The 16482-nt window shown below is 45.8% G+C and overlaps 1 protein-coding gene across 1 annotated transcript in view; it reads right to left on the minus strand.

Moving 5' to 3' along the window:
* cd109 (CD109 molecule) overlaps positions 1-16482 on the minus strand; it is a 166157-nt gene that overhangs the window by 114386 nt on the left and 35289 nt on the right. Inside the window, exons 10-13 of the mRNA XM_060830700.1 lie at positions 7256-7365; positions 5851-6105; positions 3206-3307; positions 3062-3124 (exon numbers count right to left, since the gene is read on the minus strand). Coding sequence (XP_060686683.1) covers positions 3062-3124; positions 3206-3307; positions 5851-6105; positions 7256-7365 — 530 coding nt within the window. The remainder of the gene's footprint in view (positions 1-3061; positions 3125-3205; positions 3308-5850; positions 6106-7255; positions 7366-16482) is intronic.

The raw sequence follows: 16482 nt of genomic DNA on the forward strand, positions 1-16482 counted from the left end.
GTTGAGTAGATGAGGATTTTTTCATTAGAAAGACAGACATTGAAGGGGGGACCTGATTGGAATCTACAAAATCATGAGGGGTATAGACAGGGTGGATAGCAAGAAGCTTATTCGCAGAGTGGGGGACTCAATGACGAAGGGCCACGAGTTGAAGATGGGAGGGGAAAAGTTTAAGGGAAATATGCACAGAAAGTTCTTTAAGCAGAGGGTGGTGGGTAGCGTTGCCAGTGGAAGTGGTAGAGGCAGGCACGATAGTGTCATTTATGATGTACCTAGACAGGTACATGAATGGGCAGAGAGCAGAGGGATACAGATCCTGAGAAAGCAGGTGAAAGGTTTAGATAAAGGATCAGGATCAGTGCAGGCTTGGAGGGCCAAAGGGCTCATTCCTGTGCTGTAATTTTCTTTATTCTTTCATCATTGTTACAGAGACCTCAGAGCCTGTTACAGAGTCCCTGGAAACTGTTACAGAGACCCTGGAACATGTTACAGAGACCCTGGAAACTGTTATAGAGACCCCGGAGCCTGTTACAGAGACCCCAGGGACTGTTACAGAGACCCCAGAGCCTGTTACAGAGACCCTGGAACCTGTTACAGAGACCTCGGAGCCTGTTACAGAGACCCCAGGGACTGTTACAGAGACCCTGGAGCCTGTTACAGAGACCCTGGAACCTGTTACAGAGACCACAGAGCCTGTTACAGAGACGCCAGAGCCTGTTATAGAGACCCCAGAGCCTGTTATAGAGACATTGCAACCTATTACAGAGATCCCAGGGCCTGTTACAGAGACCCTGAGGCCTGTTACAGAGAATCGGAATCTGTTACAGAGACCCCAGAGTCTGTTACAGAGACCCCAGAGCCTATTACACAGACATTGGAACCTGTTACAGATACCCTGGAGCCTGTTACAGATACCCTGGAGCCTATTACAGAGACCCCAGAGCCTATTACAGAGACCCCAGATCCTGTTACAGAGACCCTGGAACCTGTTAGAGTGACCCTGGAGCCTGTTACAGAGACCCCTGAGCCTGTTACAGAGACCCCAGAGCCTGTTACAGAGACCTGCTGCCTGTTACAGAGACCCCGGAGCCTGTTACAGAGACCCCAGAGCCTGTTATAGAGACATTGCAACCTGTTACAGAGATCCCAGGGCCTGTTACAGAGACCCTGGAGTCTGTTACAGAGACCCCAGAGCCTATTACACAGACATTGGAACCTGTTATAGAGACTAGAGAATTCGACGTTTCGAGCATAAGCCCTTCATCAGGAATAAGGGCTTATTCCTGATGAAGGGCTTATGCTCGAAACGTCGAATTCTCTATTCCTGAGATGCTGCCTGGCCTGCTGTGCTTTGACCAGCAACACATTTGCAGCTGTGATCTCCAGCATCTGCAGACCTCATTTTTTACTCGAAGATTTTAACCTACTGCGACTCCTCTTACAAGGATGCCTTCCTTGAAGAAGCTCTCTTCCTCCCTCTACAAGGGTTTCAGTGAGTCCCTCTCACTGCACCCCCCAGGTCATCTCCTCTGCACAGAAACTCTTCAGCCACGTTCTCAAACAGACTCGTTACCACAGCCACATCTCCTTCCTCAGCACCTGCCTACGGAACCGACTGATCCCACACGGACTCCGAACTACATTCCTTATTCCTGATGAAGGGCTTATGCTCGAAACGTCGAATTCTCTATTCCTGAGATGCTGCCTGGCCTGCTGTGCTTTGACCAGCAACACATTTGCAGCTGTGATCTCCAGCATCTGCAGACCTCATTTTTTACCTGTTATAGAGACCCTGGAGCCTGTTACAGAGACCCCAGAGTCTGTTACAGAGACCCCGGAGCCCGTTACAGAGACCCTGGAGCCTGTTACAGAGACCCCGGAGCCTGTTACAGAGACCCCAGAGCCTGTTACAGAGACCCCGGAGCCTGTTACAGAGACCCCGGAGCCTGTTACAGAGACCCCAGAGTCTGTTACAGAGACCCCGGAGCCTGTTACAGAGACCCCGGAGCCTGTTACAGAGACCCCGGAGTCTGTTACAGAGACCCCAGAGCCTGTTACAGAGACCCCGGAGCCTGTTACAGAGACCCTGGAGCCTGTTACAGAGACCCTGGAGCCTGTTACAGAGACCCCAGAGCCTGTTACAGAGACCCCAGAGTCTGTTACAGAGACCCCAGAGTCTGTTACAGAGATCCCAGAGCCTGTTACAGAGACACCAGAGTCTGTTACAGAGATCCCAGAGTCTGTTACAGAGACCCCAGAGCCTGTTACAGAGACCCCAGAGCCTGTTACAGAGAGCCCAGTAGATGTCAAGCAGCAACTGGAGGAGCAGCAGAGGACGAGCAAGAAGGAGATGGAAAGATGAACTCTATTAAGAAAAGTCTTGCATGAAATTCAGTGTTTCGAGCTGGTGCTGGTGGTCACACTTTGCACATATCACACCAGTAAAATCCTTTTCCTTGCAGTTTTTATATAGATGTGACAATAAATCTAAATCTACTATGTGGAACAAAAACAGAAGTTGCTGAAGTAACTGAGCAGGTACGGCAGCATCTGTGGAGAAAGAAACACAAAGAATGTTTTGGATCCAGTAACTCTTCTTCAGCCTACCCATTATCTCCAGTTCTTAGCTGTCATTATCATTTATTCCTCTGTCCTGTCTTACTTATCAATAATCCCATTGTCTGTCTGCCTACCGCTTTCATCTCTCTGTCTCTCTCTTTCTCTCTCTGTCTCTACCTATCTACTTCACTCCCACCCCAACCACAATTCAATCTTCACTATAAACACCACGTTTTCATAGTTGCTCTCAGCTCTGATGAAGAGTCACCGGACCCAAAACATTCACTCTGTTTTTCTCTCTCTCCACAGTTGCTGCCAGACCTGCTGTTTTGGTTATTGATCTGATTCACCCTGCACCAGTTGGCTGTTAACTGATTGACCGTCTCCTATTGCTGTTTGGTGTTGCCAGCCTGTGTTGGCAAATGCATTGCACTGAAAAGTACAACACTGTGCTGCATAAATGAACCTTTCCTTTTAAATGATAGGTCACGGAATAAGATACCTGATACGTTGTCTCATTCAATAACTCTGAGCTTTCAATGGAGACTTGGAATGGCAGCCCCACCTAGAGGTAAACACAGCTCGTCAATGCACTTTAAAATCAAGATGTGGAGAATAATTGGATGAATTTCTCTCTGATCATTACCTTGAGAACAGGACTCTCAGTTTGAAGTTGGATAACGGGTCTCCTGTAAAACCGGTCATTAGTGCTCACTGAAATATGTTCCACAGTTTTCACAAATTGCATCTGTTGGGAATTTTAGCGACAAAGTGAGTATCCCCTGCATTTATCCACATGCCCCAGCTGTTTCTACGATCCCCAAATTCCTCTAATGCTGCTTTATTCTCAACTGACATAAATTCATGGACTGACATATGTGAGGAATATTACACTTGACGATAATTAAAATACTGGTATGGTCAGCATTGGTTATCCATTTGACCCCACGTTGTCAAGTCATATCAGAGGGCAATTATAAGCAATTACATTGTTACATGTCTGGAGGCACTGGTCTGCCAGGCCAGATAGGAACAGATCATTAGTGAACTAGGTTAATTTTGACTAAGAATTTAATTTATTAACTGAATTTAAACCCAGTCCCTGTGAGGCTGAGTATAAGTGAGTGAGAATGTGAGACCCTGTTGTGGTTCTGTTCGCCGAGCTGGGAATTTGTGTTGCAAACGTTTCGTCCCCTGTCTAGGTGACATCCTCAGTGCTTGGGAGCCTCCTGTGAAGCGCTTCTGTGATGATTCCTCTGCATTTATAGTGATTTGTACCTGCCGCTTCCAGTTGTCAGTTCCAGCTGTCCACTGCAATATACCGGCCACTGCAGCTGACAGCTCGAACTGACAACCGGAAGCGGCAGATTCAAACCACTATAAATGCCAGAGGAAAGATCACAGAAGTGCTTCACAGGAGGCTCCCAAGCACTGAGGATGTCACCTAGACAGGGGACGAAACATCTGCAACACAAATTCCCAGCTCGGCGAACAGAACCACAACAACGAGCACCCGAGCTACAAATCTTCTCCCAAACGTTGAATGTGTGACCCTATTTAAGTGTGTGTGAACACGTGAGTGTGTGTGAAAGTGTGTGAGCGACAGGGTAAGTTTGTGACAATGTGTATGAGTGAACAATAGTGTATGAATGAGTGTGTGTTTGAGAGTGTATGTGAATATGAGTGTGTGTGTTAGTCTGCATGAGTGTGAGTGAAAGGATGAGTGTGTGTTTATGAGAATTTGTATGAGTGAGCGAGACTGAATGTGTGAGTGGGAATTTGTGCGTGTAAAAATATATATCAAATTGAGCAACTGTGGATAAGGAAATATTGAGCATATCATCCTTTATTTGAACTGATTGGCTTTTGGCCAAATTGAGTTGTTCCTTTGACACTGATTGACCTGTAGTGTTATTCAGTAATGTTGATGTGTGGATATATATCACACTAACACATGCACACCAGTTTATTCCCACTCATGCTAACCTACGGACTTACCAGGACATTCCCACCCACTGCTACCATGCTCCCCCCCCCCACAATGCTATCATGGATTTACCACCAGATCTCGGCATTCCCAACGGAGCAGAATACCCCCCAGCACCCAACATCACTCCCACCGGTCCAGCAGCACCAGCCCGCCCAGAGCCCATGTCAAACTGGAATGGGAAAAGATTGAGAGTGAGTGAGAGAGAAACGATATGAGTTAGTGAAACTGAGTGTGAGTGAGAGTGAGGGTGAGTGAAAGATAAAAGTCTAAAGCAAATGAGAACGTGTGTGTGTGTGTAAGAGTGTGTGTGAGAGTGAGTGTAATATATGCGAATGAGTGAGAGTATGTGTAAATGAGAGTGTGTGAGTGAATGTGTGTGACAGTGAGTGTGAGCGAGAATGTAAATGAGTGAGAGAGAGTAAGAGTATGAATGAATGAGTGAAATTGTATAAACAAGTTCGATTGTAAGTGATGGTGTGTTTATGTGTGAATGAGTAAGTGTATGCGAGAGAGAGCCACTGTGTGTCAATGACTGTGACTTTGACAATGAGTGATAGTGAGAGTTTGTGAATGTGTGCATGTGTATGTGTGCACGTGTGCATGTGCATGCATCTGCATGTTTGTGTATGTGGTTGTGCATGTGTGCTTGTGTGTGTTTTCATGCACATGTATGTGTGTGTGCATACCTGTATGTGTGCATTGTGTCTGTGTTGTGTGTCAGTGCATGGATGTGTGTGTGAGTGTGTGTATGTGTGGGCATGTGTGTGTCTTGTGCAGAGTGTGTGTTGTGTGGTGAGTGTGTGTGTTGTGCGTGTATTGAATGTGTGTCCACATGCTTATTTGTTTGTTGTGTGTGTGCATGGCTGTGTGTGTGTGCGTGCATGCATGTGCATGTGTATGTGTGGTGTGGTGTGGTGTGTGAGTGTGGGTGTGAATGTGAATTATGAGTGGGTGTGTGTGTGAGCTATGTGATGTGTGTATGAGTTATGGGTTGTGTGTGTGTGAGTTATGTGGTGTGTGTTGCGTGTGCGTGTGTTAAATATGTGTGTGTGAGCATATATGTTTGCAGTGTGTGTTATATGGTAAGTGAGTGTGTGTGTTCTGTGGTGTGTGTGTGTGTTTGTGTGTGTGTGTTTGTGTGAGTTATGTGGTGTGTGTGCGTGTGTTGAATATGTGTGTGTGAGCATATATGTTTGCAGTGTCTGTGCGTGTGTTATATGGTAAGAGTGTGTGTGTGTGTGTGTGTTCTGTGGTGAATGTGTGTGTGTGCAGGAGATGACTTAAGAGGGTCCAGATTCTACCTGTATCCATAAGTTCACAGTGTTTGGCAACAATGGAAACTGAAGCGTAGCCAATCCACTCTCTGGAACAGTGACATTGATGATGCGTGTGGACGTCTCCCATAAAGCGCTGGTGATATCAACACGTTCCAATAGGCTGCTGCTGAGTGTTGGATTTACAACCGGGTGTCTTTGGGTCTCTGATACTTGGACAATGAGAATGTTCTCTCTATCTTGCAGTGTCAGTTTCTTGTCATCAACACGTGTCACATGGACCTTAAAATTAACAAGAGAAGCGTTCAGTCGCTCAATGGTTGCACAGAAATGCAGCAACACCGCTGACATGACCAGAATGCTCAGATTCACTGAAGGGAGATACTAAGTGAAGCTAACATTCCTGGCAATGAATCTTTTTGTGAATTAAATACCAAAAGCGGGTTATCTCAATGAGATAAGGCCATAAAACCATGACAAAGAGGAACAGGAGGAGGCCATTCAGCCCCTCGAGTCTGCTCCAAAGTTCAATAGGATCATGGCTGATCCAACATTCCTCACATTTATTTTCCTGCATTTTCCCCATATTCCTTGGTTCCCCTACGCTCTTACCGGTACGCTTATGGGCTCATAGGTTTCTACCAGAACCCAGCACCCATAACCTGGCAGAATCCATTCCCCTCCCCAACCACCACACTTAGCGGTCCAGCAGGAGATGGTTAATCAAGGCTGCTTTCTCAAATGAGGATAAAGATAAAATCCCTAAAGTGTAGAAGTAGGCCATTCAGCCCATCAAGTCTACACTGCCCCTCTTCAGAGAGCATCCTACCCAGACACACACCCTCCCCTCTGCTATTCCTATAACCTTGCATTTCCCATGGCTAATCCACCCAGCCTGCAAATCCCTTGGACATTATGGGCAATTTAGCACAGCCATTCCATCTGACCCGTACAGCTTTGGACAGCAGGAGGAAACCATTGAGCCACCATGCAGCCCCCTGGTAAATAGGCATGAATTGTATTTGCTCTTTGTGGGATCTTGCTGTGTACAGAACAGCCAAAAAGGATTGCACAGCAGCAGCGATGGGGCAGCAAAGGTGGATAAACTGCTTGAAGAGCATTTGTATATCCAGGGCACACAATAATGCTCTTGATACAGTCTAACTGCTGCCATCTCAGGGTATGTAGGCTTGGATTATAATACATGCTGGACTAGCGAACAAAGACAAGATCAATTCCTTTCTCAAAGGTGATGGTGGCACTGATCCAAAGAGAATTTAAAAGATCCTGGTGGACTGGAGACTTATCATTGTGTGTTAATGTGAATTGACTATCTGCAAGCATTGCCTCACCCCAGCCCACCTCCCGGCCCTCACCCAGGCTTGGCCACAATCGGACCTCTGAGGGTAGATCTGTCTCGATGAGTACTTACCCTGGCTGTGAAGTTGAGTGGAGGCTTTAGTATTTTCTGATAGCTGAGAGTCTGCAGCTGGTATTTCGTGAAAGAAACAGTGACATTTACGTCTGTGGATTGAGTCACTCCTGCAGTCACAAAACAGGAGTTTTCATCACGACCGTGCACTGTCAATCTGGTGAAATTATTCCATTCAGTATACAATTAATAACTAGCCCTATTCCAACGTGGGACAGGTACAAACCCAGGTTCACAAACTGAGTTGTATGTGCACTTCAAACTACAAGGGACAATTTCAGAATAAAATCCACCCATTTACTTTGATAATGAGAACATGTTCCACTATATACCTGAGTCTGGTTTAACGTCATAGAGATGTCCAGCACGGAAACAGAGCTTTCGGTCTAATTCGTCCATGCCAACCAGATATCCCAACCTAGTCCAGTCCCATTTGCTAGCACTTGGCCCATATCCCTCTAAACTCTTCCTAATATCCCCATCCAAATGCCTTTTAAATATTGTCATTGTACCAGCCCCACCCCACCCCCACTCTCTCTGGTAGCCCATTCCACACATGCACATTCCTGCCCTCCCCCGCCCATCCCCAGCATCAAAACATTATCCCTTAGGTTCCTTTTACATCTTTCCCCTCTCACCTTAAACTTACACCCTCTAGTTTTGCACTCCCCTGCTCTGGAGTAAGGATGCTGGTTATTTACCCGATCCATGCCCCTCATGATTATACAAACCTCCATAAGGTCACAAACCCCTCAGCTTCTGACACTCCTGGGAAAACAGCCCCAGCCTATTTGGGCAGGTCTAGACTCTAACCCCATATGTGGTCATTTATTTGATGGATTGTTCTCGGGGATATTCAGTGTCCAAATTGGTTGTCTGTTTTCACTATGTTGTAAAAGGTAACCAATACAGGGAAGAGTTTTTTTCTGTCATTGAGTCATAGAGCATTACATCTTGAAAAGAGAGCCCTTGGCCAATTGTCTCTGAGTTGGTCTTCATGGAATCATACAGTGCTGGCCTTCAGCCCATCAAGTCTGACTCATTTAAGAACGTACTATTATCTACACTCACCTTTATTTTCCAGCACTTGGCCCATAGTCTTGAATGCTAGCTCATTTCAAGTGCTCATTCAAGTATTTTTTAATGGTTGTGATGTTTCCCTCCCAGATAGTACACTCCAGACCCTCAGTATCCTCAGGGTGACAAAACGTTTCCTCTCCACACCTCTTGACCTTCCCCTTCTTACTGACAAGCATCTATCCACTGCAATTCCATTTCCCAACATGTGGCCCATCATGTTGGCATTTCAAGCATTCATCTCAAAAGTTGTAATAAGATTTCCTTACTCCTATGTTCTCTGCCTGGCTAATGAAGGCAAGCATTCCATGTCTACCCTGTCTACCTGTGCTGATGCCTTCAGGAATCTATGGATTTAAACACAAAAGGCCCTTTGTTCCTCAGTATTGCTAGGGACCTACCATTCATTGTGTATATCCCTCCTTTATTAAACCATCCAAAATGTATCACCTCACATTTATCAGGATTGAATTCCATCTGCCATTGCTCTTCCCAATTTGCCAGTGGATCACTATCAGGCTGCAGCCAGACACCATCCATCTCACTATCACCAATTTTCCTACAAACTTCCTACGAATCAAACCTCTCTATATTCACACCCAAATCGTTAATGTAAATAACAAACAGCAAGGGTCCCAGCACCAATCCCTGTGGCAAACCATTGGTCACAGGCTTCCAATCACATAAACATCCCGCCACCATCACCCTTTGCCTCCTGTTTGGAAGCCAATTTTGGATCCAGTTTGCAAACTTGCCTTGGATCCTCTGGGCTCTTACCTTGCGGACCAGCCTTCCACTGTAAGTGTAACAGAAACTCTGTAAGTTTCAAAGCCATTATGGAAAGGGATAACTATAATTCAGGAGTGTTTAAATTTGGGGAAATCAGCCTTCCCCCAAATTTAAACACTTCTGAATTATAGTTATCCCTTTCCATAATGGCTTTGAAACTTACAGAGTTATGATCACTATTTCTAAAATGCTTACCCATTGAAATTTCAACCACTTGATCAGCTTCATTCCCTAGGATTATGTCTAGTATTGCTCCATCTGTAGTAGACAACCTATACACAGGCACAAAAAGCCCTCCTAGACATATTTTTAAAATTCCATCCTGTCTAATTCTTTCATACTGAGGTGATCCCAGTTTATATTAGCAAAGTTAAAATCCCCTACAACTATAATTCTGTTTCTCTCACACCTCTTCATGATTTGCTGACATATCCACTTCTCTATCACCCTGTGATTGTTGGGAAGCCTGTAGCATAAGCCCTGCAAAGTAATCACCCCTTTTTTTATTTCTCAGGTTTACCAAGAGGGCCTTATTTGAAGACCCAGTGAGGAGATCCTTCCTCATGATGTGGAGGTGCTGGTTTTGGACTGGGGTGGACAAAGTTAAAAATCACACAACACCGGGTTATAGTCGGACAGGTTTATTTGGAAGCACTAGCTTTCGGAGCGCTGCACCTTCAACAGGCGATTGTGAAGGAGGATAATATAAATTCTGCGTCTTATGGCCATGTTCCACAACTACCTGATGAAGGAGCAGCGCTGGTGCTTTCAAATAAAACTGTTGGACGAGAACCTGCTGTTGTGTGATTTTAATCTCATTACTGCTGCGATGGTCTCCTTTATTAACAATGCAGCACCCCCACCTCTCTTACATTAAAGGTTTGTGAGCATTCCTTTCACATTCCTATTTAATCCTGGAAACCTACTGCTTATTTTCTTCCTCCTGGATCTTCTATGCATTGTATTCTTAATATGATTATTGTCTCTCAAGTTAGATCTTAATGTTGGACTTGTCTAGTTAGAAGTGGGATCATAACATGAATGCTCCATACTAATCATCTTTGAGTATCTGAGAGGAGAATGGTTACGGAGTAGATAAGATCAGGAATATTTCTTAAGGAGCACAACCCAAAATTCAATTTTTCATCTAATATAGATGAACTCTGAGATCAAGGATGATCCTTTGGGCATTGCAGAATCCAATGTTCTTATTGGTTACTCAGGTAGGAAGTCAGCTGACAATCTTAGATGCCAAGAGGCATCCAATTAAAAGCAGCCTCAGGAGATAAGTGATTGTAACGAGGTCAGCCAGGTTGCTCACATAGTATAGGAGTTCCTGATTGGGGCTAGTAATCTGGTCCAATCAGGGAGTCCTGGCTGTCAGATAAGAAAGGGAGTATTTTATAAAGTGTCTCCACTGAATGTTGCTCTGCCTATTACAACAGCGCTAGACATCACAAGGTGTCCTTAGAATGCACACTCGAGGTGCCAGGAACGGGCAACAAAAGAAATTAACAGCACCAGTGTTAACTATGAGAAGACCATTTAAAATATTGGATTGTACACTATTTTGAATTATGTGTAATAATATTTCAATATTAATGTAACTAACTTTTGTGAAAGATTAAAAGCTGACAAAAGAAAAAAAAAGAAAGGGAGTATTGTCCCCTTTAACACCAATATAGCGCCGCTGCCTGTTCTCCTGGAGTCAGGGGCAGCGTCTGATCCGGGGCCCCGTCAGAAAATAACCGACAGAGTGATTTAAAAATAAACCATCAAATTAAACCTGGAAATAATATCCCCGGGTGGGGAGGGCAAGGAGAGGAGCAGGCGTTAGAGGGAAATGATATATAAATCCTGGGCAGGAAATAATAATTAAAGTTATTATTAATGATGGTAATTATAATTATAATGTAATTGTTGGGTGTGTTTTTTTTTAAAAAAGAGTTAAGAAAGGGAGTATTCACACCTACACACACACACCATGGGTGCTGGGGGAAAATAAGCACTAGCGCAGTTAGGCGGTAGTGTGGAAAACAAAACAAAAAAGAAAAAAAAGGAAAAAAAAAGAAAGGGAGTATTACCCTGGAGTTGTTCAGGGAGAGGTGGGCGCCGCAGGGAGTGGAGTGCATCATTTCCCCCTCCAATTCTATTTTGATTTAGTCCCTGCCCTCCCCTTCACTGTTTGATCACACAGCATTGCCCTTTTTAATGTGAAGGGCACTGCTTGTCACTGGCCACCCGGGTGTTTTCCTATCTTCCTGGTGGTGGAAATTGAATAAAGATTTATACACTTTGTGTCTTTCACTGTGAAAAAAAATTAAAATAAACAGGAGCGTAAGGGCACTGTTTGTCACTGGCCACTCGGGTGTTTCCTTTCTTCCTGGTGGTGGAAATTAAATAAGGATTCATGCACCTTGTGTCTCTCACTGTGTCTCACACCTGCACACACACAACATGGGTGCTGGGGGAAAATAAGCACTACCGCAGTTAGGCAGACGTGTGAAAACAAAATAAAAGAAAAAAAAAGGAAAAAAAAAGAAAGGGAGTATTACCCTGGAGTTGTTCAGGGAGAGGTGGGCGCCGCAGGGAGTGGAGTGCATTATTTCCCCCTCCAACTCTATTTTGATTTAGTCCCTGCCCTCCCCTTCACTGTTTTGATCACACAGCATTGCTCTTTGAGGTGAACGGCTCTGCCTGTCACTGGCCACCCGGGTGTTTACCTATCTTCCTGGTGGTGGAAATTGAATAAAGATTTGTGCACTTTGTATCTCTCACTGTGTCTCACACCTGCACACACACACCATGGGTGCTGGGGAAAAAATAAGCACTACTGCAGTTAGGCGGTTAATTTAAAAAAAGACAAGAAAGGGAGTATTACCGCAGTTAGGCGTTAGTGTGAGGGGATACTCACACTAACGCACTAAATACTCACTACTGCAACTAGGTGGTAGTGTGGGGGGAGGGGTAAGAAAATAAAGGAAAACAAAAGAAAGGGAGTATTAGCCAAAAGGGCATGGGGCGGGCTGACTTTGAGTGGCCTGAAGGTGAGAGGGGCAGGCCGTTTGTTGGTTTACCAGGGCATCTAGGTAGTATGCACTGTTTTATTGTTTGTTTGATCAGAGTCTGTGTTTGTGTCTACTGTTTCCTCTTCAGTGAGTTCATAGAGTCATAGAGATGTACAGCATGGAAACAGACCCTTTGATCCAACCCGTCCATGTCGACCAGATATCCCAACCCAATCTAGTCCCACCTACCAGCACCCGGCCCATATCCCTCCAAACCCTTCCTATTCATAGACCCATCCAAATGCCTCTTAGATGTTGTAATTGTACCAGCCTCTGCTACTTCCTCTGCCAGCTCATTCCATACACGTACCACCCTCTGTGTGAAAAAGTTGCCCCGTAGGTCTCTTTTATATCTTTTCCCTCTCACCCTAACCTATGCCCTCTAGTTCTGGACTCCCCCATGCCAGGGAAAAGACTTTGCCTATTTACCCGATCCATGCCCCTCATAATTTTGTACACCTCTATAAGGTCACTCCTCAGCCTCCGATGCTCCAGGGAAAACAGCCTCAACCTGATCAGTATCTCCCTATAGCTCAAATCATCCAACCCTGGCAACATCCTTGTAAAACTGTTCTTAACCCTTTCAAGTTTCACAAAATCTTTCCGATAGGAAGGAGACCAGAATTGCATGCAATATTCCAACAGTAGCCTAACCAATGTCCTGTACAGCTGCAACATGACCACCCAACTCCTGTACTCAATGCTCTGACCAATAAAAGAAAGCATACTAAACACCTTCTTCACTATCCTATCTACCTGCGACTCCACTTTCAAGGAGCTATGAATCTGCACCCCAAGGTCTCTTTGTTCAGCAACACTCCCTAGGACCTTACCATGAAGTGTATAAGTCCTGCTAAGATTTGCTTTCCCAAAATGTAGCACCTCGCATTTATCTGAATTAAACTCCATCTGCCACTTCTCAGCCCATTGGCCCATCTGCTCAAGATCCTGTTGTAATCTGAGGTAACCCTCTTCTCTGTCCACAATGCCTCCAATTTTGGTGTCATCTGCAAACTTACTAACTGTACCTCTTATGCTCACATCCAAATCATTTATGTAAATGACAAAAAGTAGAGGACCTAGCACCGATCCTTGTGGCACTCCACTGGTCACAGGCCTCCAGTCTGAAAAACAGCCCTCCACCACCACCCTCTGTCTTCTACCTTTTAGCCAGTTCTGTATCCAAATGGCTAGTTCTCCCTGTATTCCATGAGATCTAACCTTGCTAATCAGTCTCCCATGGAGAACCTTATCGAATGCCTTATTGAAGTCCATGTAGATCACATCTACCACTCCGCCCTCATCAATCCTCTTTTTTACTTCTTCAAAAAACTCAGTCACATTTGTGAGACATGATTTCCCACGCACAAAGCCATTTTGATGATCCCTAATTAGTCCTTGCTTTTCCAAATACATGTACATCCTGTCCCTCAGGATTCTATAGTTCCCTGGCTTGTTCTTACCACCCTCCACATTTACCAACCTCCAGTCTTCTGGCACCTCACCTGTGACTATCGATGATACAAATATCTCAGCAAGAGGCCCAACAATCACTTCCCTAGCTTCCCACAGAGTTCTGGGGTACACCTGATCAGGTCCTGGGGATTTATCCACCTTTACCCATTTCAAGACATCCAGCACTTCCTCCTCTGTAATTTGGACATTTTGTAAGATGTCACCATCTATTTCCCTACAGTCTATATCTTCCATATCCTTGTTCACAGTAAATACTGATGCAAAATATTCATTTAGTATCTCCCCCATTTTCTGTGGCTCCATACAAAGGCAGCCTTGCTGATCTTTGAGGGGCCCTATTCTCTCCCTAATTATCCTTTTGTGCTTAATATATTTGTAAAAACCCTTTGGATTCTCCTTAATTCTATTTGCCAAAGCTATCTCACGTCACCTTTTTGCCGTCCTGATTTCCCTCTTAAGTATACTCCTACTTCCTTTATACTCTTCTAAGGATTCACTCGATCTATCCTATCTATATCTTACATATGCTTCCTTCTTTTTCTTAACCATACCCTCAATTTCTTTAGTCATCCAGCATTCCCTATACTTACCAGCCTTTCCTTTCACCCTGACAGGAATATACTTTCTCAGGATTGTCGTTATCTCATTTCTGAAGGCTTCCCATTATCCAACCATCCCTTTACTCCTATTGAAAGTTCTTGCCTCACACTGTCAAAATTGGCCTTTCTCCAATTTAGAACTTCAACTTTTAGACCTGGTCTATCCTTTTCCATCACTATTTTAAATCTAATAGAATTATGGCCGCTGACCCCAAAGTGCTCCCCTCCTGACACCTCAGTCACCTGCCCTGCCTTATTTCCTAAGAGTAGGTCAAGGTTTGCACCTTCCCTGTTAGGGGCCAGCGACCATAATTCTATGAGATTTAAAATAGTGATGGAAAGGTGGGACTTGGGGTCATTCCTCATTTCCCTGCTAACAGGCTGTACGGTGGGGTTTGGGGTTTGACCACATTTCCCTGCTAACTGGCTGTACGGTGGGGTTTGGGGTTTGGGGTTTGACCACATTTCCCTGCTCACTGGCTGTACGGTGGGGTTTGGGGTTTGCCCACATTTCCCTGCTAACTGGCTGTACGGTGGGGTTTGGGGTTGGACCACATATCCCTGCTCTCTGGCTGTACGGTGGGGTTTGGGGTTTGACAACATTTCCCTGCTCACTGGCTGTACGGTGGGGTTTGGGGTTTGCCCACATTTCCCTGCTAACTGGATGTACGGTGGGGTTTGGGGTTTGGGGTATGCCCACATTTCCCTGCTAACTGGCTGTACGGTGGGGTTTGGGGTCTGACCACATTTCCCTGCTAAATGGCTGTACGGTGGGGTTTGGGGTTTGACCACATTTCCCTGCTAACTGGCTGTACGGTGGGGTTTGGGGTTTGGGGTATGCCCACATTTCCCTGCTAACTGGTTGTACGGTGGGGTTTGGGGTTTGACCACATTTCCCTGCTAACTGGCTGTAGGGTGGGGTTTGGGGTTTGACCACATTTCCCTGCTAACTGGCTGTACGGTGGGGTTTGGGGTTTGACCACATTTCTCTGCTACCTGGCTGTACGGTGGGGTTTGAGGTTTGGGGTTTGACCACATTTCCCTGCTAACCGGCTGTACGGTGGGGTTTGAGGCTTCACCACATTTCCCTGCTAACTGGCTGTACGGTGGGGTTTGGGGTTTGACCACATTTCCCTGCTAACTGGCTGTACGGTGGGGTTTGGGGTTTGGGGTTTGACCACATTTTCCTGCACACTGGCTGTACGGTGGGGTTTGGTGTTTGGGGTTTGACCACATTTCCCCGCTAACCAGCTGTACGATGGGGTTTGGGGTTTGACCGCATTTCGCTGCTAACTGGCTGTACGGTGGGGTTTGAGGTTTGACCACATTTCCCTGCTAACCGGCTGTACGGTGGGGTTTGGGGTTTGACCACATTTCCCTGCTAACAGGCTGTACGGTGGGGTTTGAGGTTTGGGGTTGGACCGGTTTTCCCCGCTAACTGGCTGTACGGTGGGGTTTGAAGTTTGGGGTTGGACCACATTTCCCCACTAACTGGCTGTTCGGTGGGGTTTGGGGTTTGACCACATTTCCCTGCTAACTGGCTGTATGGTGAGGTTTGAGGTTTGACCACATTTCCCTGCTAACTGGCTGTACGGTGGGGTTTGGGGTTTGACCACATTTCCCTGCTAACTGGCTGTACGGTGGGGTTTGGGGTTTGGGGTTTGACCACATTTCCGTGCTAACTGGCTGTACGGTGGAGTTTGAGGTTTGAGGTTTGAGGTTTGACCACATTTCCCTGCTAACTGGCTGTACGGTGGGGTTTGAGGTTTGAGGTTTGACCACATTTCCCTGCTAACTGGCTGTACGGTGGGGTTTGGGGTTTGAGGTTTGACCACATTTCCCCACTAACTGGCTGTACGGTGGGGTTTGGGGTTTGGGGTTTGCCCACATTTCCCTGCTAACCGGCTGTACGGTGGGGTTTGGGGTTTGACCACATTTCCCCGCTAAATGGCTGTACGGTGGGGTTTGAGATTTGACCACATGTCCCTGCTAAACGGCTGTACAGTGGGGTTTGGGGTTTGACCACATTTCCCTGCACACTGGCTGTACGGTGGGGTTTGGGGGTTTGACCACATTTCGCTGCTAACTGGCTGTACGGTGGCGTTTGAGGTTTGACCACATTTCCCCGCTAACTGGCTGTACGGTGAGGTTTGGGGTTTGACCACATTTCGCAGCTAACTGGCTGTTCGGTGGGGTTTGGGGTTTGGGGTTTGACCAC

Source organism: Hemiscyllium ocellatum, chromosome 10 (assembly GCF_020745735.1).
Source record: "Hemiscyllium ocellatum isolate sHemOce1 chromosome 10, sHemOce1.pat.X.cur, whole genome shotgun sequence".
NCBI lineage: Eukaryota > Metazoa > Chordata > Chondrichthyes > Orectolobiformes > Hemiscylliidae > Hemiscyllium > Hemiscyllium ocellatum.